This window comes from Anser cygnoides, chromosome 1 (assembly GCF_040182565.1).
Source record: "Anser cygnoides isolate HZ-2024a breed goose chromosome 1, Taihu_goose_T2T_genome, whole genome shotgun sequence".
Taxonomy (NCBI): domain Eukaryota; kingdom Metazoa; phylum Chordata; class Aves; order Anseriformes; family Anatidae; genus Anser; species Anser cygnoides.
Window position 1 is genome coordinate 185255612 of NC_089873.1, and position 24723 is coordinate 185280334.

General features: G+C 41.5%; 2 protein-coding genes across 3 annotated transcripts in view; both read left to right on the forward strand.

Annotated features, from left to right (window-relative positions):
• PROSER1 (proline and serine rich 1) overlaps positions 1 to 10910 on the forward strand; it is a 21284-nt gene extending 10374 nt beyond the window's left edge. The window contains exons 9-13 of one of the 2 annotated variants that reach the window (XM_013192595.3): positions 1302 to 1397; positions 1520 to 1564; positions 3856 to 5620; positions 6289 to 6436; positions 10573 to 10910. In XM_013192595.3, the coding sequence (XP_013048049.3) occupies positions 1302 to 1397; positions 1520 to 1564; positions 3856 to 5620; positions 6289 to 6436; positions 10573 to 10578 (2060 nt within the window). In that variant the 3' untranslated portion in view covers positions 10579 to 10910. Of the gene's footprint in view, positions 1 to 1301; positions 1398 to 1519; positions 1565 to 3855; positions 5621 to 6288; positions 6437 to 7788; positions 9498 to 10572 lie in introns of those variants that run through there. The other variant, XM_013192594.3, reaches the window with a different exon arrangement.
• Positions 10911 to 11061: 151 nt separating this feature from the next.
• Positions 11062 to 23452, forward strand: STOML3 (stomatin like 3). The gene is made up of 7 exons (XM_013192616.3): positions 11062 to 13465; positions 18515 to 18618; positions 19463 to 19535; positions 20795 to 20877; positions 21904 to 22107; positions 22962 to 23096; positions 23252 to 23452. Exons 1-7 carry the CDS (start codon positions 13414 to 13416, stop codon positions 23450 to 23452), a joined length of 852 nt encoding a protein of 283 aa, XP_013048070.3. The 5' UTR covers positions 11062 to 13413.
• The last annotated feature ends 1271 nt before the right edge of the window (positions 23453 to 24723 follow it).

The window sequence follows — 24723 nt, forward strand, 5'->3', positions numbered from 1 at the left end:
AATAAATCCTATGCAAAATAGGTTAGGGCACAAAATTTGGCCTGTGACTGGACATAAATACTAGTACATTTTAGGATATGGAATAGTTTTTTTATCGTCTCAAGGCCTTATTAAACTGCAGCGTGGTTTTAGAAAACCCTTGTGACAAGGGAACTGATGGCTAATGATACGTGCATACATACATATATATAAAATTGTGTTTAATGAGATTGCAGTTAATGACCTGAAACTATTGAATCTGATTCAAGCAATGGGCAAAAAAAGTTGGATGAAGTTTTGTTTTCTGCCTCTTACATGTTTTGGTATAATATTTGCTTCCTCCATGACACAGTGATTGTTAGTTACTTCTCTGATTTTGGATCATGAGTTGTCCTGCAAGAAATCATAACATTAGGAAGAACTTCTATGAAACTATGAAATCAGAAAGTTTTTTTTTTATGTTAAATTACTGCACTTTGAGTATTTTTCAAGTGGTGCTTTTTCCTATGGAGCATAAGTTTGTATACTCTTAAGATACTCATTCAGGACCATTGTGAATTGTATTTATATTACTGTGAGTTAAATTCTTGTACTCTTCATCAGAACTGTATACCATAGCTATCAAACAGCAGTTCAAGTTGCTCCAAAGAATAAGGAGGGGAAAAAAGTTACTTTTGACATGTTTAATACAATAAGCATTTTATATAAAAATCATCTACTATCCTACTTTGATTTCTTCACATTTAAAGAAATATTGAAGAGTGGTAGATTAAGAATTTGATATGCACAGAGATGTGACATCATTCTCTGAATTTTCTCACTAGTGATGGAGGGCTGAGCATGATCATTGGTATGTTTGGCTTTTTTTTTTTTTTTTTTTTTTTTTTTTTTTTTTGTAAAGGTTTTCATGTTAAACGAAGGGTTGCAACAGCCTTTAAGTTAGGAATAGAAAAAGAACAAATGATGCTGCAGACACTCTGATTCTTGTCTCCCCTTTAAGTTTTTCAGGCAGCATGGAAGTGAAAGCAATTGAAACCTGTCTTTTTCAGGCTCTTTCAAGGTGCAAAATTTTAATTTCAGTTTCTGCTTGGTTTTGTTGTAAAAAATGATGGGAGAACTGCCCTTAGTAAAATTTGGGTCACAGTGCATGTCACTCAGGCAGACATTGGCGGCAGCAACCTGAATGATTAACAGCTCTGGCTCTTTGGTGAAGTAATGTCTTATAATCTTGAAAATGTTCTTTGCAAGGAAAGACACTTAATAGGTCATTCATATACATGTTCTTCTGGCAACTAAGGTGTATATTGCATTTCTTCTTTTAGGTGCTTACAACAATGCTGGCTTAGTTCCAATGGCTAATGTCATAGCTCCAGGCTTACCAGCTCCTCCACCATACACTGCTAATCAAGTGATAGCAGGTAAAGCATGCATAGCTTTAAAAATGTTGATGATATTTTTTCCTCCTTCCTTGTTCTGACTGGATCATTTATTGCTAGAGTTCCATTTGCTTTTAAATAATCAGCTGTTGTTCTCTGTTTAGAAAACGAGGACCTTTCCAGCCAGGCAAAACCTTCCCAAAATCAAGGTAAATTGCAAATCTGCAGGGGGTTTATTGTGTTGTTTGTAACCCCATTAATTATTCTGAAAATGTAAATAACTTACTTGTTTAGTAGGATTTCCATAAGGATCTATGTGTTTAATTGCTGTTGCAAGAGAATCTCTTGAAAACTGATAAAAATTCGTTTTAGGCGTTTTACACTTGAAAGTATTAAAAAGTTAAAATCTGGCCTTTTGTGTTAGCTCATTAAGTTTTATATTCTTAAGTATCTATATATGTATGTAAGAAATGCAAAAAGTTAAATCAAGATATGCTTTGCAATGTAGTGCACTGAAACGCTTCAGTATTTTTTACAGTTGTTAAAAACCTCAGACATCTATTTGAAAATCTATGCACTTTTTAATTTCATATATTAGTTGCAATGGATGACTAGGAATACAGAAGAGAGATTCTTTGTTCTTTGTTTGTTGAAATCCGTATGTAGAATGTCTTAACTGTTAAATCCAAGTACGTCTCCTGCAATTTTGTCTTACACTTTAAATTCCAGTTCTTTTTTCAGAAGAGAATTGTGCATTTTTTGGTCTGTATTTGTGTGGTACATAGTGTACTGAAGTTTGGGGATTGAGGTGATATAATACAAATAATAAATTGGACGTTGAGCTACTTATACAAAGCGTTTGATAAAACTTTGTTAACTTTGACAAATACAAACTAAGAATCTGCTACATGTTGAGTCAGATGTATTAGCAAATACTCAAAATAGATAACGTGACCTAGATAAGTTTAGCTCCTGTAAATATTTCCGGAGGAAAAAAAAAGTTACATTTTGTCTTTTCTCCTCTAAGCCCAGGGATGGTTCTACAGAAAGGTCGCTATTTCAAAGAATCACTTTGTTCATATATACCCTTTAAGTGTGCATGAATTTACATGTGACATTGAAAAGGTAGTTTATACAGGTAAATCAATATATTGTAAGGAGTAAAAGAGCCGCTTAGGAGAAGAAATTCAGTAACAGCTCTGTTGCTGCTGTGTTTCTTTGGTGATTATCTCAGCTGACTGGATTAAAAACAGTGATCATTAGGAGAGTATTCAACTTGGAAACGAAGGAAAAGACAGCATCCAGAGCGGAGTGATCTAGGTCTAGGTTTTTGGAAAAGACTATATACAAGGAAGTGGTTTGTTTGCAAGCTTACTCATTTTAGAGTTTCAAGATACATAATAAAATAAGAGTTTGTTGTATCAATTTAGGTCCAGGATTTTAAATATTCCACTTTTTTTTTGTTTATGCACAGAATTTAGATGAGAGAGAAATCTAGCTTATTTTAGATTTACGGTGTTGAGTTTGGCTGGTTGGATCAATGATCTGCTTGCAGACCATTGGCAAGCTAGACCACTTTAAAAGTAAAATAAAATATGAGGGTTATTTGAGGTTAATCAACACGTTCATATTCCACAAGGATCTAGATGTAGAGATATCAGGTTTTTATTGTGCCAGTGTTCATAAAGGCATTTTTTCTGCCAAATCTCCACAGCCCTGTTAGCCGTGTGCCTCCCTGTTTTCCTTCAGCTTGACTGATGTCTCTTTTACTTGCTTTGTAGGGTTGATATAAGTCCATACTCCTAGTGTCAGGTGCTTGCCTCAATTATAGACGCCTGACTTCAGACTTCCAGAAATACTTGTTGAGAAGGTCAAGTGCCAATGTTAGTTTAATACTGTAGTGTGATACATGAATTTAAAAGTGTACCTTCTTAGAATCAAAGTATGAAGGAAACACAGTGAAGAGAATGACCTGGTTTGAAAGAAAGAAAAATACCAGCACCTGAAATCAGCTTTCTTCAGATGTTGACTAAACTTCTCTGAAATCATGATACATTGAATTAACTGGTTCTGAAGGAAATTCTGACCTTCAGTGAGAGTGAATGCAGAGGAGCCCAGGTGATCTGATGCCAGTGGAATGTTAGATCTGGTTTGGGTACCACTAGATATTAGGGATCAGAGGGAGGGTGTTTACATGTATCGCTTAACTATTCTGATGGAGTATACGTGAATATCTCAACTGTCTTGCATGAAATTATGAAGAGGTGGTAAATGTCGCAAAGTGTTCTAAAGAGAAGTGGTAGCATATGTCATGTACAGCTTGTGTGATGTGTTCGTACATACCGTTTTGTTTCCAGTGTGGATTTTTTTGTATATAGACGTTGTATGTTAGCTATTGCCTGTGTATCATATTTTGAAATGCTGTATAAAATGTGTTTTGTGTTGATTTCAAACATTTCTGACAGTTTCAAGTATTCTTACCAGTTTTGTTTCTTTGCAGCTTTTTCTGCACAAGCGAATCAGCTCTTTACTCCTCATGGTTCTAATCCTTCAACACCTGCTGCTACTCCAGTCCCTACCCCATCACCTGTCAAGGCAATAAGCCATCCATTAGCACCTGCAACTCCACTCATCTCTGGGATGAACATGTCTACCCCTGTCCTTCCTGTTTTCCCAGGACAGGTCTCCTCTTCCATCCATACATCTCAGCCATCCACCCCAACCCCGACTGTCATCAAATCCCTTTCATTGCCTGGTGTTCCTGTCACATCTGTTCACAGTGCTACCTCTACACCCATCCCTGCAGTTTTCTCTGGGCTGGCTTCTATACCCACTGCTACACCAGCTCCACAAGGTTCTTCCACACCATGTGCCACGCCTGCACCTAATGAAGCGTTTGCATCTGCTACTGCACCATTTGCTGGCCTCCCTTTTTCTGCAACCTCTTCAGTTGCTTCAGCTAACAACCCCACTCCATTGTCATCAGTTTTTGCTGGTCTCCCTTTGTCCTTGCCACCCAATGTCCAAGGGATTTCTAGTCCTGTTCCCTCTACAGTTGCTAATTCTCCTGCCACCACCATTCCTGGTTCACTTAGCCTGCCTAACCCAATTTTGTCTGTCTTAAAAGGATTTCTGACATCAAATGACACTTCATTAATCAACTCATCTGCTTTACCTTCTGCTATGACAAGTGAGCTTGCTTCTTTATCTGCTCTAGCTAATCAAAGCTCTGACCCTCCCACTTCCTCTGTCAACAAATGTTATACTCCATCAGCCACCCCCACCCCACAGCGTTCCTCCACACCCGGGCTGGCCATTTTTCCAGGTCTTCCATCCCCATCTGTGACCAATTCTAGTTCCACTCCTCCAACATTGCCTGCACAGTCACCTTTGACCACTTCACCATCGATTATGCCAGTCAACTGTGGCTCATCAGCCTCCCTCTTGCATGGCACGAGCCCTACTAATCCTGACCAGCAGCTCTCATCAGCCCCAGCTACCACAAGTATTCCACAAGTTCTAGTCAAAACAGAACCCATGAGTCCTACCCTCTCAGCCTTCAAAGGTCCTTCTCACTCAGCTGGCCCTTCTCATGGCACTATAGGACTGTCAGCGCTTGGGCGTGCGTACACCTCAGCAGCTTCAGTGCCAGTCAGTTTACCCAGTTCCCTGAATCCAGCACTGTCAGGTCTCTCCTCCTTGAGTGCTCCTCTAAACAACTCCAGTTCTCTGGCTTCCATTTCCCTCGCCCCCCATGGCTCCACTGCTCCCATTGCCCCCGTATTTAATGGACTTCCTCCTTTCACGTCTCTAACCAGTAACTTTGCTTTTACTGGTAATCCAGCACTTACGCCACCCGTCACTCTCCCAGGGTCTTTGTTAGCTACTCCGTCTACAACTGCTTCAGCTGTGTCTGCCCCTCATGTGAGTTCCACAGCCGCCGTACTCTCAGGACTCGCCGCCTCAGCAACAGTCTCCGCTCCACCCTTTTCGCTTAACTTGTCCAGTGCTGTCCCTTCCCTTTTTTCTGTTGCCCAGGGACCTCTGGGATCATCAAACCCATCCTTCCCTGGTTTTCCTGTCTCTAACACACCCTCTGTCACTCCTGCTCTCCCTTCTTTCCCTGGCCTCCAGGCATCTTCTGCAGTAGCAGCAGTTGCACCGTTGCCGGCAGCTGCCACAGCCCCATCTCCGGCTCCGGTCCTGCCAGGGTTTGCCTCGGCCTTTAGCTCAAACTTCAACTCTGCACTTGTTGCACAGGCTGGGTATGTTTTGTTTCTGAAGGAGGTCAGAACCATTTCTTTTTCTCTTGAGCAAAACCGTGATTTTACTTTATGCATAGACATTATTTTCAGTCACAGTTAGTAATTACAGTTAATTTGTAAACTTAGTTCACCAGTACATTGCCACCTGTCTTTAGAAGCTAATATAGTAGTTACTGAATAGGTTGCTCTTGGTAATTCTGGTTACCACAGTCTAATCCAGTGAGGTGCTGAGTAGTCTTATGTCCCAGATGAGGATACTTGGCACCTCCTAGGCCTTTACGTGAATGGATTCCACACTGGCATCCATTGACATATCCAGGTAATAGCAGATGATGTTCCTAGATGTTCCTATATTTTAAGGAAGTATTTATCATTAACTTCTGTCTACAAAGGTGTTTGTGTGTGAATAGTAGGCCCAGCCAAGGTGCAAAAATTTCTGAGTTCCCTTCTTAGGCACATTGTGTTCCAGACGGTCTTGGTTTGTGTGTGCATGAATAATTTGTAGGTGGGTAGAGAGTGGGCTTCTGTTTGGAAGTTCTGGCCTTTACGAGGTTTAGAAAAAGAGATGCCTTTCCAATTTATATAGACATAAGGTTATACAGAGAGGAAGATAGGATAAAATGTCATGCAGATATTCCTAGTAACAGCCACATCTTGATTTCTTTCAGTTTGACTTCTGGACTACAGACACCGGGAAATGCAGTTTTTCCTGGTCTTTTATCTCTCCCTGGTATCCCTGGCTTTCCTCAAAGTGCCACACAATCTTCCTTACAGGAATTGCAGCATAGTGCGGCTGCACAGTCGGCACTGCTACAGGTAATGTACCTACTTGTTAATACTGTTCTCCTTCCAGTAGCAGTTTGTACTTCAGTGTCAACTTCTTGGAATTAGTTTAAATACGTAAATGGTTAAAACCTCTAACCTGTCTGGGAAACAGTTACAAGGATGATGAAAAAGAACAACTCAGATGATTTTTTTTACTGAAGGTCTGGGGAGACCAATCAATATACAGTGCTGCTGGAGGTTATACATGTAATTAAACTATTTCTGAAAATTCTTTGTAAAATGAGGCGTGAAAGAAAAAAAGAGAAGGCAGGAGAGTAAAAATTTTGTTTAGATTTATGTTAAATCTATTGAGCTGACCATGTAGTTGCAAAATCTGAGCTCAGTTCCAGTCTGATATTTTAATACTTTGGAAAACCACTTTGTCTTTATGCGCCTCTCTACATCCACAGTCAGATTTTATTGAATTTGTGTTTGCTGTTGTTGTGCCTTTGTCTTGACAGTTCCCACAAATATAGTCCTCATAATATAAGCTTGAGGTGGCTTTAGGTAATGTGTAGTTTCATCATCTCTCTTGTTCATGAAGCAACTCATTGCAGTCAGCAGACTACAGAGGTTAACTGAAGCTATCATCAGAGTTTGTATTAGATAATTTAGATGTTTGATTTGTCTTTTGTTTAAAAGGGTTTCTGTACAGATTAAGGATTCTGGTAGAATTTCTGTCCTTCCATACAAAATACTAGAACAGACAGTTAAGTGTCTCAAATTGATGATTTCTCTGTTCTGTGACACATGAATTTTTGAGATGGAGCACGTGTCTAATAATGTTCAATATGCAGAATACTGTCAGATACCTCTTGAATATCAGAGGAAATAGATCAAAAGAAGCAAATGACTTAATCTCAGCCATGTTGCTTTTCCAGCTCAGGAAATTATTCTGTGTAGATCAATGTATGCAGATTGCATTGAGGAAATGTTTTTCTTGTTTACAAGTTACAGTCACTGAAATGAACACTTGAGCAATGTAGATAAAGAAGGCTCAGAGTCTGTGAAATACTACAGCTTCTAATTAAGCTATGTCTTCCAGATCAGCTGTGGCTTCCTACACTGAAAAATAAATGCCAATAATGCTTCTTCATATTTCCTCTTAATCCAACTGCTTTTCTCACTCTGGTATTTCAGAGCAATAATTGCACTGCAGTTTAACACATGCATATAGCTGCATTGCTCATCTTCATTCTTTGCATACTTCAGATTAAACTTTAAGTATTTTTTTTTTGTTTTGGCTTGAGTATGATCGGTATTGTGCCTGAAATTTTGCTTGATTTAGGTTTTTGTTTGTTTTTTTATCTGTGCTGTTTCCTAACTTCTTCTCTTCCTTGAAGGCACACTCTGCTTCTGCTCTGGAGAACTATACAGCTCAGCCTGAAGGTTTTGCTAACTATCCATCAACACCAGGAACACCATTTTCACTGCAGACAAGTCTGCCCCAGAGTGGATGGCAATAAATACCAGACATTTTTAAAGACTGCAGTGGTTGCTTGACAGAGCCTGATCCTATTCACTTTGAAGGCTGACTCCACTTTAGTGGAAGCACTCTGCTTGAGTGGGATTGTGGTCTGAATTGGGGAAAGAGGGGGAAATGTGAGGATAAAATGATTCCAGGCAACTGTGTCAGATGTCAAACCTAATTTGTGATTGCATTTAACTGATTCAGGGTCTGATCCTGTGAATTGCTGAGCATCCCTGACTCTACTTGTGTCTTATAAATCGAATGTTTGGTTTCTTACAGGATCAAGAACGTTCAAACAGGCATTTGTGTAAATAGAGCAATTGGCTATCAAACTGAATGGGGAAAACAAGTATACGTAATAGTGTGTATAAGCACCTATTCTTCTGTTACGTTTTGTATGGTATATGTGGTTAATATAGAATGAGATCTAGACTGAAATTAGATACTTAAAGCTGTAGACGATCTTTAGTCTAGCTGCACACCTCTCATGTGTGCGTAGATCAAGATCAGTGTATGGTTCTTCAGATCTTTTGTTTGTATGTGTGAGGATCTCCTGTTAGCATCAGTAGTATGTTAAGGGGAGACTAGATCAGAGGGGTTTGGGGGTATTCTTACGCTTTGAGATATTGTCATGGGCTTGCTGCTGAATTGAGTACTCTGTCAGAATCTGAGCAGGAGAACTAGGAGATGGTGCTGTATTGTATTTGGATAGAAGTGGATTACATTTTACTGGAGTATGGTTTAGCTAGCTGGAAATATGTCTTTCCAAAGTCCATAAAAAGGCTTTTAATTTGCATCTAAAAAAATGTTCTGTAACATTTTCCCTGCCCCCACATCTCTCTGTGAATGAAATAATTGTACTGCGGATAGGCTGCCTATCCGGCACTTTTGACTGCAGACTTTTGTGAATGTTTACAGACATGTGTCAAGTTCTTCTCTCCCTTATATTCACAAACCCACTGGTTCTCTCTTAGCTTTTTTGCTATAAACGACAACTTGACGGTGCTTACAAGTTATCCTGTGAATGTAAGTGGGAGCAGAATTTGGACCATGGGATTTTTAGTATTTTTCCTTGGAAAACGTACATGATTTTAAAGGCATATAGCTAAATTAACTGTATTGGTTAGGAAGGGTTATGATGCAGTATATAGAAAGGTCTTGCTTTGTTAGTGAAATTCAGTTGTGCACTCTTTTAATAATGCTAGTACCTGTGGCAATGTGTAACACATCATTGAATATCATCTATGTAAGGTAAACTCTTGATCATGTTTTAGAGATAATAGAGAAGAATGATATTCAATCCTGTGGTTAAATTAAAACGTAGAGGATACTATAATGTAGAAAAGCTCTGCACCTAGAGTTTTACTTTTTTAAAGATGAATTCTGCTGGGAGATGTTGCTAATGTATTTTCTTTCAAGATGTGAACAAACTTTTTTAGAACATTAATGGAAATTCCTGTACTGGTTTTTAACACAATTTTTTAAAATAAAAAGTTTACAGTCATGGCAAAAAGGCTTTGCTGACTATTTACCTATTTGCTTAAAATATAGATGAATAAATTTGTTTTTGCTAAGACACTTCCTCATGTTTGATCTTACTTATGCTGTTTTTTATGATGGAGAATTATATCCTGAATTATAAAAATAGGTTTCCTAAAGAGTGGTAACAGAAATACCCTCTGAAGTGTTTAGATAGAAAACTTTAATAGTGTCCTACATACTTTGTCAGCAATTGAGGTAGTCTTGCATTTTTATAATCAAAATAACATACTACTTTAAACTTAAAATATGTTGCATTTTCGCAATTTTTTACTTCATGAAAGCTGTTGATTTCTAATGATTCTCCACTTTGAACTGCTTGTAAAGTTAGTGCCTTACCTCTTGACTCAAGAAATCTGTAGAAAAAATTTCTACCATCCTTCAGTACTTTTGTTTTCAGTCCTTTTACAAGCTGTTCTTTTTAGATTTGTAGATCAATTGGAGAAGGAGAAAATAAAAATATTAGTATTTATTTTGTAACCTTACCAAGGTGCTGAGTTTGATCACTGATTTAAGTCCTAGTTTCCCAACCAAGCAATCAAAAAAACTTAAACTAACTCACTTTACCTTGTTCTCTAAAACAAGTACCAAACATTAGCTGTTATGTCCTGCTTTATCAAATGTAAGCAGTTTGTATGTCTGTTTCTGAAAACATGTATTGAATGGTCATGGGTTGTGTGTTTGTGGTGGATTTTTTTCTGTCTGAACCTTAGACATCTCAAAGATACCTAAGAGACGGTGAAGCCTTGTTTCTCCAAATGAAATCAGGTGAGAAGTAGTAAATATCCACTGTATTAAATGTTCTCCCAAAACAAGGTACTTCATAAGCAGTGCCTACCTGCTGGGAAATGTCCTTTACCAAGAAAAGAGAATTTCATGCACAGCTGGTGTCATGATAGAGGAGCTTGTCATCAGTGTCAGACGTGAATAAATTGGTTAAGAAGCATTAAACTATTCAACAGTGTTTTCTCTAGAACAGGCTCTCTGTTTCTTACTGAACCATGTTGAACAGGATATTGTAAATTGAACTGTCAAGTGGTTAGGATTAAGGTAAGTTTCAATTTCTTAAAAGTCTTTCCTGATGTAAAATTGTCTTTTATTAATTTTTTCTCCTCAGGAATAAAATCAGTGTTCTGCACTGCAGCTTGAAGCAAACTCCTGTGACCCAACCTTGGAATTTCTGAAGGGGGTGATTTGTCCTGAGCTCTTTCATGCTTACTTGAGCACCATTTTTAAAAAGCCAGGGAAAAGCCTGCTCCTGAGGCAAACTGTGCCAGATCTTACACTGAGATTATGTTGGGAAAGGACTGTTGTTGTGTGACTTAAGTCTGGACTAATTGTGATTTGATTGTTTGGTTGCTTCTTACTGCTGTATTTCAGCTATGCTGAAAGACTTCAAAGATACGGTGCAGTGAAACATTCTTTGAAATAAAACCTTCATTCAGAACATGAGAACGTATTGGGACTATGTTTGCAACTACAGGTTTTGCTATTTATTACAGGTACTTCAGTTGCAGCTTAAGAAACTTATCATGGTATGAGCATTCTTACTTTCTTGCAGATTGTCTGCCTTTCTAGATTGAGATGTAAGGGACCCCTTTGGTTGACTCTCTCTCGTATTTACTTATGTTGTAGTGAAGTGTAGCCAAAGGGTCTCTTCTGTCATCTCCACATTTTCTGCTCTTGAAAGCTGACGTCTTTTTCACGTTAAAGGAGGAGGAGCAAGGTGTGGATGTTCTTATCAGCAATAAGATGTTAATCTTCTCTATGTCCTGCCCCTTCTTTTAAATTTTTATCTGAGGGAGATGAATGAGAAGCCTGAAGCAAAAAGGCTGGTGTTTGCTCAGGGCCAGATGAGGAATAGGCTGAGAAATCTTTAAGGGGTGGCCAAAGCCACCGATCCATGTGAGGGAAAGAGTAGTATGGGCCTAAAAAGATCATAGAAAGACAAACTAACTATGTTATATGCAAATCTCATGATATGCAAATATATCAATGGGTAGTGCAAGCAGATGGAAACTTTGAACTGTAAAGGACTGGTCACATTTTGCAAATGGAGCGATTGATGCAGGGAAATGTTGGAGAACAGAATGTTTACAGGTAAGCACCAAATCACCTAACCTAAGCCTTTGTGCTGTTTTAGGAATAAAAGTTGTGTTAGCTACATCAGAACACTGCAGAAACACCTCAGCTGCTACCCACTGTTCACCTGATGCTGCATCTAAGTCGATAAGCTCTGCTAAAGTGGCTTTGGACTTGAGCTGTTTTTCTTTGTGGTATTGCTCTGTACTGCAGAGCTGTACCAGGTTGTTCAGCACTAGTAAAATTCCAGCTTGCAGACTGCTTCAGTGCTCGTGTATTTTGCACTTGAAGACATGAGAGCTAGTTACTGTGTTATCCACATTCCCAGCATAGCCCCAAGGAGAAAGGATTATGATTGCCCTACCTTTGACTTCAAATTTTTGAAAATGAAAGAATAAAAGTGCAGCGGAAGTTAACACAAAGTAGTACAGTGATGTTCCTCAACATCAAAGAAAAACACCATCTGCTTGAGCCACCTTTCAAGGGATATATTTACAAGCACCTCAGGGTATTCTCAGAAAACAGCAGGGAGCAATTATTTCTGTTAGATTTTAATGTTTTGCTCATCTATCTCACAGTGTAAGCAGCTGTGTAGATTGTAGCATTCAGATAACTTCATTTATTACAAGCCATTTTCCATAAAACAGTTGATTTAAAAAAAAAAAAAGAAAAAAGAAAAAAAGTTGGGGTAGTTTTGCATGTTAGATTTTTCCCTTGTGAAATACTTAAAAGCACACACATTTTCTAACTCTTCACCTGTGCTGTCCTATTAGTAGGATTTTTGTCATGGACAGGTTTGGTCTTGCAGCCTAAGCATGACAGGCCAAATAATTGGGAAAATGCAACAAATGACTTCATACAGATACTGTGATATGTTAGGGAGGGCATTTCGATAAGCATGTGAATCCCAGTTTTGCAAGCTGTGCTTATAGCTTTCACAGTGATTTAAAACGCCCATTCAGTGGGGGTAGGTTCCTGTCTTTGTGAAGCTGGAAGAGTTCTCTGGGGAGCAATCAGCTTTGAATGACCCATCTGGGACCAATGTGATTACTGACATGGATGAAGACTTATGTTACATGAAGCTGGAGCCAGCTCTTCCAAGGTACTCTAGATGATGGATGCCCACAGAAAACAACCATAGAATTGATGCAGCTACAAGTTAAATTTGTAAATTACATATGAAAAAACACCCCTCATTTTTTCTCATTACATGCAGCAGTTTTGTGTCCTTTGAGAAGTCACTCTCTGCTGAGAGACCAATTACACTTGGTTTGATGTCAGTACTGGAAGGAAAGTGTTTTAGAAGATCACTTCTATTTGGGGGAAAATTTTAAGACTTGGGGGTTGAAATGGTTCTACTGGGTTTTTATTTTATTGGTTAGTGCAAGAGGGTTCGACATACTGTGATGTATCAAGAAATGTCTGAAGAGATATTCCACATGACAGCGGGACTTCACCTACTAAGAAGTGAGCAACAGAAGAACAGTACTCAATCTACACCCACTAGCTTTATCTTCTCTTTCTGTTTTGTCTTGCTTTTTGTTTTTATCTCTGGTGGCAGATATTACTGTGATCCAGAGAAATAATTTCCAGCTTGGATACTGTAGGGTGTAAAACCAGCTGGGCCATGTGCATCCCCAGCCAAAAGCCTGCCACAGAAGGCCGTGGAGTTACACCAGAGGCAACGGTGACCCGCAAGACTTTGTTTTTGTAAACATGCCATCCTCACCAGGGTTACTGACTCCCAGAGGGCTCTCGAACAAGTGGGGATTTCTCCTCTCACAGAGCTTCCCTCTTCTGTGTTTTGTATGAGTGCTGTGGTGTTTCAAGGTATGCTGCTGTCTTTGTGAGGGGATCAGAACTTCACTAGAATGAGATGGATCCCAAGAGAGAGACACCCAAGAAAAACAACACGGAGCATCTAATTGGTAAGCCTCATTTTTTTGTGTGTGTGTTTGTGTTTTTCTCGGTAATAATCAAAAAGTACATTTGAACCCAGACATTCATTGTAGGTCTCCCTTATAGGTTGGAGATGAAAATCCAGAATCTGCCGCTGTAAGTGACATGACAAATTACCTCATACTGCCCTGCCAGAACGCTTCAGCATTTACTTGCCAGGATAATGACCTCAGGGACTAAAATGGCCAAGTCAGTGATTGATACAGCTGTACACATAGGGACAGGATAGAAAGGGAAAAACAGGTGTGAGTGAGGAAAGGCAGAGTAATTTTTCGGCCCAAAAAGGACACTTAATGTGGCTGGGATTGTGTAACGAACACCTGGTGCTCCCTTCAAACAAGGGAGCTGATACCAACTGGGGTGGCTGAGCAAGGACCTGCTGGTCAGACTGGGGTGCAAGAAGGAAATGCACAGACAGGGGAAGCAGGGACACGTGGCCTGGGAAGAGCACAGGGATGCTGTCTGGGTGTGCAGGGATGGGGACAGGAAAGCCAAGGCATGGATACAGCTGAGCTTGGCAAGGGATGCAAAGAATGACAAGAAGGGGTTTTCTAGTTACGTTGGACGGAAAAGAAAGACCAAGGACAGTGCGCCCCCTGCGATGGATGAGAACGGTGAACTGGTAACGACAGACGTGGAGAAGGCTGAGGTACTCAGCAACTTCTTGGCCTCAGTCTTTGCTGCCAGTCAGGCTTCCCAAGTCTTTCATTTCCCTGAACCTGAGGGAGCAAAGTCCCTTCTACTGTTAAGTGAAGAGCAGGTTCAAGACCACCTGATGGAACTGAACAAGTACAAGTCTATGGGGCCCGATGCTGTGCATCCCAGGGTCCTGAAGGAACTGGCTGATGGAGCTGCCAAGCCTCTCTCTGTCATGCCTGAAAAGTCCTGACAGTCAGGTGAAGTCCCTGGTGACTAGAAAAATGCAAACCTCACTCCCATTTTTAGAAACGGTCGAAAGGAGGACCCAGGGAACTACAGACCAGTGAGCCTCACCTCTGTGCCTGGCAAGATTGTGGAAAAGATCCTCCTGGAAGCAGTGTCAAGGCACATGCAAGACAAGGAGGTGATCCAGGACAGCCAGCATGGCTTCACCAAGGGCAAATCATGCCTGACCAATCTGGTGGCTTTCTACGACTGCATCAGTTGACAAGGGAAGACCGACCAATGTCATCTACCTGGACTTCTGCAAGGCCTTTGACACAGTCCCACATGACATCCTGGTCTCCAAATTGGAGAGAGATGTGTTTGATGGGTGGGCCATTCAGTGGATAAAGAATTGACTTGAAGGCCAAACCCAGAGAAGGGTGGTCAACAACTCCACGTCCAGGTGTAGGCTGTTGATGAGTGGTGTCCCTCAGGGGTCTGTCTTGGACCAATGCTGTTTAATATCTTTATCAATGGTATAGACAGTAGGATTGAATGCAACCCCAGCAAGTTTGCAGATGACACCAAGCTGAGTGGTGCAGTCGATACAACAGAAGGAAGGGATGCTCCAGGTGTGGCTTCACCAGGACTGAGTAGAGGGGGAGAATCACCTCTCTTGACCTGCTGGCAACACTCTTTTGAATGCAGCCCAGGATACCATTTGCCTTCTTGGCCACAAGGGCACATGGCTCATGTGTTGGCTCATGGTCAGCCTGCTGTCCACCAGGACTGCCAGGTCTCTCTCTGCAGAGCTGCTCTCCAGTGGGTATGTCCCCAGCCTGTACTGATGCTTGGGGTTATTCCTCCCTGGGGGCAGGACCCTGCACTTGCCCTTTGTTGAACTTCATGAGGTTCCTCTCGGCCCAACCCTCCAGCCTGTCAAGGTCCCTCTGAATGGCAGCACAGCCCTCTGGGGTATCAGTCATTCCTCCGAGATCTGTGTCGTCAGCAAACTTGCGGAGGGTGCACGCAGTTCCATCATCCAGGTCGTTGAATAAGTTGAACACTGGACCCAGTACTGACCCCTGGGGGACACTGTTAGCTACAGGCCTCCAACTAGACTCCGCACCACTGAGCACAACCCTCTGAGCTCTGCTATCCAGCCTGTTCTCAATCCACCTCACTGTCCACTCATCCAGGCCACACTTCCTGAGCTTGTCTATGAGGATGTTATGGTAGACAGAGTCAAAAACTTTGCTGAAGTAGAGGTAGACAACATCCACCACTCTCCCCTCATCTATCCAGCTAGTCATCCCCTTATAGAAGGATATCAGATTGGTTAAGCACTTCCCCTTGTTGAACACATTCTGACTATTTCTGATCACTTTCTTATCCTCCAAATGCTTGGAGATGACCTCCAGGATGAGCTGTTCCATCACCTTTGCAGGGATAGAGGTGAGGCTGACTGGCCTGTAGTTGCCTGGATCCTTCTTGTGTGACACTGGCTTTCTTCCAGCCCTCAGGCACCCTTTCTGTTCTCCATGACATTTTAAAGATGATGGAGTGGCCTAGCAATAACATCAGTGCTGCTCAATGAGCTGCCACATTTTGCAGTGTATTGCACGTTTTCGTTTGCTATGGCCTGTAGACCTGAGGTAGGTTTTTGCTGGTTGTGACTACTGTAGTCAATATATGGGGATGGCAAAATCAAGTCAGTCATATGTTGGGTAGTCACTGTTCTTCACTATTGTGTTTTTCTAGAAATCTTCATTTGTCTTGTAGTTAAATGGTTTGAAACTTTGGGGTAATCAGAGTATATTTGTGGCGGTCTTTGGAGATTAGGTCTGGATTCATTGTTAAGCAGGTGTATTTTCATACGCTGCTTTTCTCATTGGAATCCGCACTTTTAGGTGGATCAGGATCTCCAGGACAGGTCTCACAGAGGAGTCGGTAGAACTTTTTCAAGGTTTAGATGAGTGCTTCTTACCCATACCGGTGATATCTTGACCTCTCCCTTCTCAGGTGCTTGAATATCCATCTGCAGAGGCATTTGTTCTCAGCCACCCCCCCATCTGTGGGTTGTGTTAGTCCTAATAGGACTGCATCATTCCCATCTGTATTCACAGTGGTCTCAGGTGGATGGTGGCAGATAATGCTACAATCCAAAATTAGCTTTTGAGGGCTGTTCTTCATGGCCAAACTTGGCACTGAAGAAAAAGATTTTCAGTCATCTCTCTGTATGCTAATCATTTAGGTGAAATGGAGAGGGAGAGAGCAAAGCGTTGTGTGCTCATGTCAGACATGAACATCCCTTTGTGATTAATTTCCTCAAACTTTTCATTAAGAATTACAAATGATGCCCACTCCATGAGTTCCCTTGATCTCTCTCCACTGATTAAAAGACACTCGACTGCTGGTACTGCAGGTATCTTTTGTAGCCTGTGCACCATTGCTGTAATGTGAAGAATGTCATGTGGCAAACAAGTACCAGCGAAAGTGTTAAAGCTTTTCACATAAAATTTTACAAGTCTTGTCTTCAAACACATGGCCTTGAGGTTTGCTTAATGCTCAGAGGAGCTCCTCAAACCATTCCTACCAGTGATTACAGAATAGCTGATGATACCCCATTAAGCAACCAGGGATTTCAAATTATTATTTGTCAGAAAGGGTGAGGAGGAAAGCCAGGCTTCCAGTGCAGCAGTTCTGTGCCCAGCTCTCATGGCCAGCATTTAGAGAGAGGCCTCAAACCGGGCCCTATCAGACCCAAACTTTGTTACAAGTGATTAAACCTCTAGTGAGGACCTCAGAAGTAGAAAGGGAAAAACTGCAAGGAGCAAAGGGCTTGGTTGTAACATCGAGGTGTGCAGTTAGTGTGGCTTCCTTGCCGGAGCCTGTAAGGAGCTCTGTGTGGAGTTTCCTACAAGAGGCCAGCATTGCGGGAGGGGTGGTTTGTGTCTCCTGCAGGATCACCAGGGGTTTTCTGACAAACCTGTCCGTCCAGCTCCACTGCTCTGTTACCTTGTGCCCTGGGGATCAGGTAGCCTCATGCTGTCTCACTGTGGCAACAATTTTTTCTCACAAAGTATAAAATGAATCTTTTTTTTTTTTTCTTTTTTTTTTTTTTTTTCTATTGTATTGATCAGTTTCTGTCTTTATATGAATTTTATTTGATGTCGGAAATCCTCAATGCTCAGGAGACCTCTGAGCCTTTGTCTCCTCTCCGGCCTATGATAAAGTGTGTTGGGAAGGGTTGAAAGTCTACTGAGTTCACCTTCACTTCTGCTGATGGTCACGCCTGCAGAAGTCCTCTTCTCAATGGATGCCCAGCTAGCATCCCTGCTTGTGCTTTTCTCACAGCTCTCCAGATCCAACACATTTCTGCGTTCAGCAAGATTCAGTTGACATTGCAGCACTCAGTCCTTACGGCAGGACTGGCCTGCTCCATTCCTCACCCTTTTCTCTGCCTCTTCTGTGAAGACCTCAGCAGCTCCAGCTGCTAATCTCTCAGAAGAGCAGCAGCTCTTTGATCCCCTTTCCCCTACAAAAACCCTCCCAAACTTTTAGTACACGAACAACAACTCACCACTGCCTTCCCTTCAGGCACTAAGATAATTAAATTAATATTTTGGGGTGAGAAGGGCTAAACACAGTGAGAGAGCTACCCAAAGTGCATGGGTGTGGGTTTTGACAAGCACCGATTCTGAATCTTGTCTTCCAGTGGAGGAACTGGTCCATCAGTAGTCTTCAAAGCTTCCATCTAAAGATAGCAGGAGTTTCCCTCATTTTCCTTATTATCTGTTTCGTACAAACTAAATCTCTTGCCCCAGCCATGACACACTGACATTGATTCACATCCACGGATATTCTACCTGACTATTTATTTCTTTAAGCCCCTAGATTTGGCAATGCCTTTCACTTTTCTGTCTTCTTTCCTGCTGCAAAATGTGCTTTTTAAACCTTTTAATTTTTCGTGCAGGAGGATGTTTGGGGTTTGGTGTTTTTGGTGAGTGTTGAGAGGGAGGAGAGAGGGACCAAGTCTCTGCAGACTTTGCAGACCATCATTATTGTAGTGGGTTAGATCTACTTCTCTTTGATAACTTTTTTCAGGATTTGCATTTATTATTGCTTTTTTTTTTTTCCATATTCTTTTATAGCTGATAGGCGGGAAGGAATTGGTGTCTGTGGCTGGATCCTGGTTTCAATTTCTTTCCTGTTGGTGCTTATTACCTTTCCTTTTTCCATCTGGGCATGTATCAAGGTAAGCTAGCGGGATTTGGGGCACAGAAAGAACAATCTATTGCCATCATTGTTACTTACATTTATTGATTTATTAAAACACACATTAGGTTTTTTGATATTGTAAGAGCTTGTGGTCTGGGACCAAGAGATGCACGGACTTCCACTGACTTTCTGTAGCACCACAACTTACTCATTTGATTCATTTGATTTCTTCCCATATCAGCTTCCATAATCAGTTAAACTTCCTTGTCTTCCTTGCTTTACAACACATTGGGAGAATAAATCTAAAAATGTTTTTGAAGAAGTCATTTGATGCTGCCAGCAATAGTCGTTAACATAGGTAATGAGAGAAAAAGGAGTCAAGTCCCGACAGTGAGGGATTATGCAACCTAAGCCCACAGTCCCTTCAAGACGTGGGCATAATATGATTCATTTAAAGCAGTTTTTAGGGGTGAGTTACCAGGGTGATTGCAGTGAACCCCAGAACATGAGTCACCCTACTATCTGAAGTAATTGGGTAGATTATCTGATGTTAGAGATGCTTTACTCTGCCTACAGCTAGCTCCTCTGAGTGGAGCACTGATGTTGAAAGAGTTGTGGATAGCCTCGTTAAATCAGTGGCATTTCTTGCATATTTGGTCTATTTTATGACTTATTCACAGGGCCAAGGTCTGAGCTTTTTTCCAGCAAAGGATGAGGTGAGAAAATATAAAAATCCTTTGCGACTTGCAGTTTTGTTAGTGTCTATACTAGCTGTATTTCTCACATAATATGGATGTCAAATATATATTTTTTAAAATATATATGCCAGAGAGGAGGAATAGGATTAGTTGTAAAATTCTAATTTTAAAATATTTTCCTAGGTTGTCAGAGAATATGAGCGTGCTGTTGTATTTCGGCTGGGACGTATACTGCCTAAGAAAGCGAAGGGACCAGGTGAATGCATGCAGTTTTATTCTATTAAGATGCACTGTAACCACACAGAGAACTGCAGAGGTCCATAGATTCTTCACAGCATAAGGGGGGGTGAGAAGGTCCTCTGTTGCAGTTTCTTTGCCTGCAAGCTGTTTTTTTCTGTTTTTTTTTTTTTTTTTTTTCCTGACTAGAAAGTAATGTCACCCGCTTGTCACAGCACAACACAGAAGGTCGAAGACCTTCTGGTTTAAGGTCTTCTGGGTAAAGACCAGGTATGGCTTTGCTGTTGTGTAGATTGGATGACAGAAGCTTGAACTCATGCTGCAGGCACTGGTGGGGGACCAAAGAGGTTTAAATGCAGTCTTCGTCTCTACAACAGAATTTTTTGGGTGACCATGGCCACTCTCCTTATTCCTCACTTCCAATGTTACTTTTTGTTGCCAGCTCTTTAGTTGTATTGTGCTCTGAAAATTGTAAACGTTTCAGCACAGGAGCCTTCCCACACTCTGCACCCACACAGAGTCTGTTACAGTCACCTAGGATCAGGATACAAACTGCAAATACAAAACAAACCCAACAACACAAAATAATTGCATAGGTACAGTTACCACCTTTCTGCAGTGGAACTGGGCAAACTGGAAGCTGAAATAAGAGGAAAAAGTCCTTTTCAGATGCTGTCTTTCCTCTTAAATAATAACCATGTGGTCCAAAATACAGCTAGGGCAGGTGCTGAACTCCTCTGCTTGGCTCTGGGCACCTAAGCAAGGTGCTGAGGTTAAAAAAAAGTCACGTCTCCCACTTTGCAGGATGGTTCAGATCTGAGGACAAAGTTCCTAATGTGAGCTTCTACACGTGGTAGAGGACTCTGGAGAAGGGAGGTGTCTTTTCTGGGGTCAAACACATTGTATGGCAATTGGTTATGACTGAAAGAGGAGAAAATAAGTAAAGGCATGGAAGGATTTTTTCCAAAAGCCTCATGACATATTTGAAACCAGAACTGAAGTCTGTCCATTCCCTGCCCAGAGCTCTAAGCCATTAATGTCTGGTAAGTTCACATCTTTGCAGATATCTGCATTCCCCTCTGTTGCTTGAAAATGCAGAACTTCACTGCTGTTACCTCCTGTAACAGAAGGACAGCTGCAGTAACAAATTGCTGCACAGCTCCCTGGCTCATTCCCATTCGTCTGCATCTCCATATTTCCATCTGCTTGCATTGTGCAGGTACCTGGCTCTAGACTTATCTCTCCAAAGTGTTTCATCTAATTATTTTTATTTTTCAGGTTTGATCCTCATACTTCCATGTACAGATACGTTTATCAGGGTTGATCTTAGAACTGTTACCTGTAACATTCCTCCACAAGAGGTAACTACTCTCTAGCGGCCATCTAAAAGAGAAGTAAAACACAGAGCTGGTTTGTGGCACGATCAAAAATAACGTGGGTGTTTTGTAGTCTTGCAGCTGTGAGCTATCATACACAGTTTAGCTTATTTTCTGTATCTTCTGACTTCCAAACAGCTTACAAAACTTCTTCTACTTATGAAAACCCACAGGTGAATCATTGCAGGCCAAGCAGACTCCTCTTGCTGATGTGTGAGATAAAAGATAAAGAAGGTGGGGTTGGAGCTCCAAATAGGAGATAGATGGGATGACAGAAGAGAGGTTGCAGGGGTGGCTCTCCCAAAATAGAAGGCAGGAAGGAAAATGGTTGCAGTACTTGTGCTGTATGAGGTTTAACAGCTTTTGGCAAGGTTTCTGCAGCTGTTGGCAGAGTTTCTGTGGAGCACTTAATTGCGGGAAAAGGTGCTGAGGAGGGAAGAAACAGTGGAGCATCGTCAGTGCTCTGCTGAGGCCAGCTGTCTGCTGAGGCACAGGGCATTTGCCTCTCCTTGCGCTGGCAAAAATAACTCCTTTATGAATACTGAAATAGCTTTCGGAGTTTCTTTTCACTGATTTTTGCACTTTGCTTTTCACCTTTGATTTAATTTGTGGGTGTTTGTTTCTTACAAATACATTGTTTAGTTAAAGGAGCAGTGGTCTTCCAAACTACATGCAATGTATGAAAATCAGTTCTGGCACTTTCTGCAAGAACGAAACAGGATAAGCATTCTTTATTATTGCAGAAGAAATTCATGCAGGTGATGAGATTCACCTAGCTTTTAAACAACTGTCTCAATAGTATATATAACATTTTGCCCTGGTTTAAACTGTTGGTGTTGCAAAATGACTTCCTTGAAGAGAAAACAAAGAAACCAAAATAAATTATTGTTTTCCTTGAATTACCAGGCTCCCTTCTTCACTAAAAGGAAAAGGAATAACAATAATTCCCCTTCCTTGTCAAGGGGTGCGTTATTGGACCCCTCTGTAATTCTGCATGTTTCTACGATGCAGATTCTGACAAAAGATGCTGTTACCACCCAAGTGGATGGGGTGGTGTACTACAGGATCCACAGTGCGGTCAGCGCCGTTGCCAACGTCAGCGATGTCCATTCAGCCACCTTCCTCTTGGCACAGACGACCCTGAGAAATGTGCTGGGTACAAAGAGCTTGGCTCAGCTCCTGGCTGGTCGAGAAGAGATTGCTCACGGTATCCAGGTAAATCTGGCTCTTGAATTCATTGCCAAGCAGGGAGATTTGTTCTGGGGAGAAGCGAATTAGAAATAATCTCCCTTATTTTCTTTAATAGTGATAGCAAAATTTTCTTGAATGGTCTTTTCAGTTATACTTCTCATTGCCTGAAGCAAGAAAGAATTATTGTACAGGCATTTCCCCAGATTCCTGTAGAAGAATTATTTCCCATCAAAAAGCAGTGAAGGTGCTGAAATTATCCAGTGAGTTGAATAAATCAGCACAAGCAGACTTTGCTCAGAGATTGCTGCAAGCAATGAGAAAGATGTCAGCTCTTTGTGGGAATCTCTATCTGCAGCAGACCCTTGATTGAGGTTTAAATTGTCAGGTCTTGTGCCATAATGGCTACAAGTACAGAATTGAGGCATTTTGTGGTTATGGTGCTCCAACACAGATCCTGAGTGCTGCAGGGCTGTGACGTGTCAGTCACCAATATGTTTGTAGAATGACTCTTGCTCTCAGAAGTTGCTATATTACTACTTTGTAAAAGAGAGAAGTGTGGTAAGTGTCTGCCTAAAGAAAGGGTGGGAATCATAGCTTAGGAGGCAGGAGGGAGCCGCTACAAAAGCCCTACGTAGGAGAGAAACTTCAGGTACCAACCAGCACCCTGTCTCAGACACAGGTGTTGATAAGGAAGAGTTTCGTAAGGCAGGGGTACCTGCCATGCTCACACCACCACGGGTGCTAGCACCCTGGGAGGGCTCCATCTTCCTGCTGTGCAGGTCTGCCCTCTGCCTTTCCTACTGTTAAGGCAGCAGGGTAAATCACACTGAGTTCTCTCTGCCACCGCTGTGCTCTTCATGTCGGTGTTTGTCTCTAAGGACATCCTTGACAGTGCTACGGAGCAGTGGGGAATCAAAGTGGCTCGTGTGGAGATCAAAGACATCAGGATTCCTGTGGCCATGCAGAGGACAATGGCAGCCGAAGCAGAAGCTGCACAAGAAGCAAGAGCTAAGGTGAGACCCATGGCTATGTCTACTCACAAGCTACAACGTCCCACAACTTTGTCCTGGGCATCCAAGTGTGTCTTTGTTTTCTCCTCGTCGTAAAGGTGGCTTTTCCTCACTACTGGCAGTGTTGCAATGCCATTTCCATTTCTCTTACGTTGCAGGTTGTGGCAGCAGAGGGAGAGAGGAATGCTTCTAAAGCCCTCAAGCAGGCCTCCGTGGTGCTGACCGAGTCCCCAGCAGGTCTTCAGCTGCGCTACCTGCAAACTTTAACAACTTTGGCAGCAGAGAATAACTCCACCATTGTCTTCCCTCTCCCTATTAATATGTTTGAAAAATTGGGACAGAAAAATAGAGGGGGATAGAGACTGTTCTTTGCTAGCTGCTTGGGCCGAGAGATTTAAAGGGTTTCTCAGAAAGCAAAGGGTTCCAGATTACCAAAGCTAGAGTAGAAATAGTTTAATAACCACTCATAATTCCCACATTAGGAGACTGCATTTGAGCACTGAAGGTTGCAAAATTCAGGCACCAAGCAGTTTCATCTTAGATTCATCTCCAGGTGAAATGGAAGAAAATATATAAAATTCATGTTAGACCTAATAAGAAATTTTAATGATGCTTTCACCATGTATTGCAAGTGCTTGGGCATAGCAATTATTTGGTGATCTGTCTGATAATTAAGAACCTATGGGCTCCTGATGAGGTTACAAAACTGCTCCACCCAGCAGAAGGGTCAGGTACTGGTGTATAACTTAAGTCTTCTGGAGTGGAAAGAAGGATTTGGTCCCAACCTTAGTATTCTTAGTATTCTTTTATAACTATCAACAGAATTATTGGATCATTGGTATGTCAGTGGAATAGCCTATTCTTTATCTTATGTGAGTAAAAATTAGCAGTTGCTTTACTGACCTAAACTGGATTTTGCTGTATCACCGACGTTTGTCTAAGGTTTGTAATGGGAAGAGAATATATGTCCATGTATTGCAGTCACATTTCTTGAATTTGAAAGCTGATGCAAGCCTCAAGGAAAACAAATTATCCTATGTTAATTTAAGTGTCTCTCTTTCATCCACAAGAGGTTTCTTATTCTGCCTTGCCGATACCATAAAGTGGTGGTGCAGGTTTTCATAAAATGAGCCTTCCCCACTCTCCATCCATGCAATTTTTTGCAGCTGAGTGGGGATATTGCTGATATCTGAGTTCAGCTATCCTAGCTGAGTTTACAGCCTTCAGAAGCAGCTGGGCTGTTCACATTGCTGCCACACAGCGATGGGCCGTCTGTACATGAATCTGAAGTCTCTCGTGGTGTAGCTGCTCTGGTAGATGCTGCTATGTAGCGTCTCTTCCACACAAGGCTCACTGCTGCCCCTCCTATATGGTAAGGTCATTTGACTCCAAATTCATGAGATCAGCATGGATTTGCTAATTATATTGTTGATACAGGCCCATCTCATTTTGGCTGCAAGGTAGCACAAGCAGTCCAGGTGACAAATTTTTGCACCCAGCAACTGCTGGCACAAAGACAGTGGTGTGAGCATCTGAGGATGGTGACCTGCTCAGCAAACGCAGCTTTTCATTGCAGCTCTCTTCTCTGCTTCAGACATGACTGCCAAATGGCATTGTTGTTGGCAAAGAT

Excerpts from the sequence above, each read along its gene's own strand:
- STOML3 (XM_013192616.3), top strand. The coding sequence starts at position 13,414 with ATGGATCCCAAGAGAGAGACACCCAAGAAAAACAACACGGAGCATCTA. Across the intron at positions 18,619-19,462 it reads CCATCTGGGCATGTATCAAG|GTTGTCAGAGAATATGAGCG; the intron begins GTAAGCTAGCGG and ends ATATTTTCCTAG. Across the intron at positions 20,878-21,903 it reads GTAACATTCCTCCACAAGAG|ATTCTGACAAAAGATGCTGT; the intron begins GTAACTACTCTC and ends TCTACGATGCAG.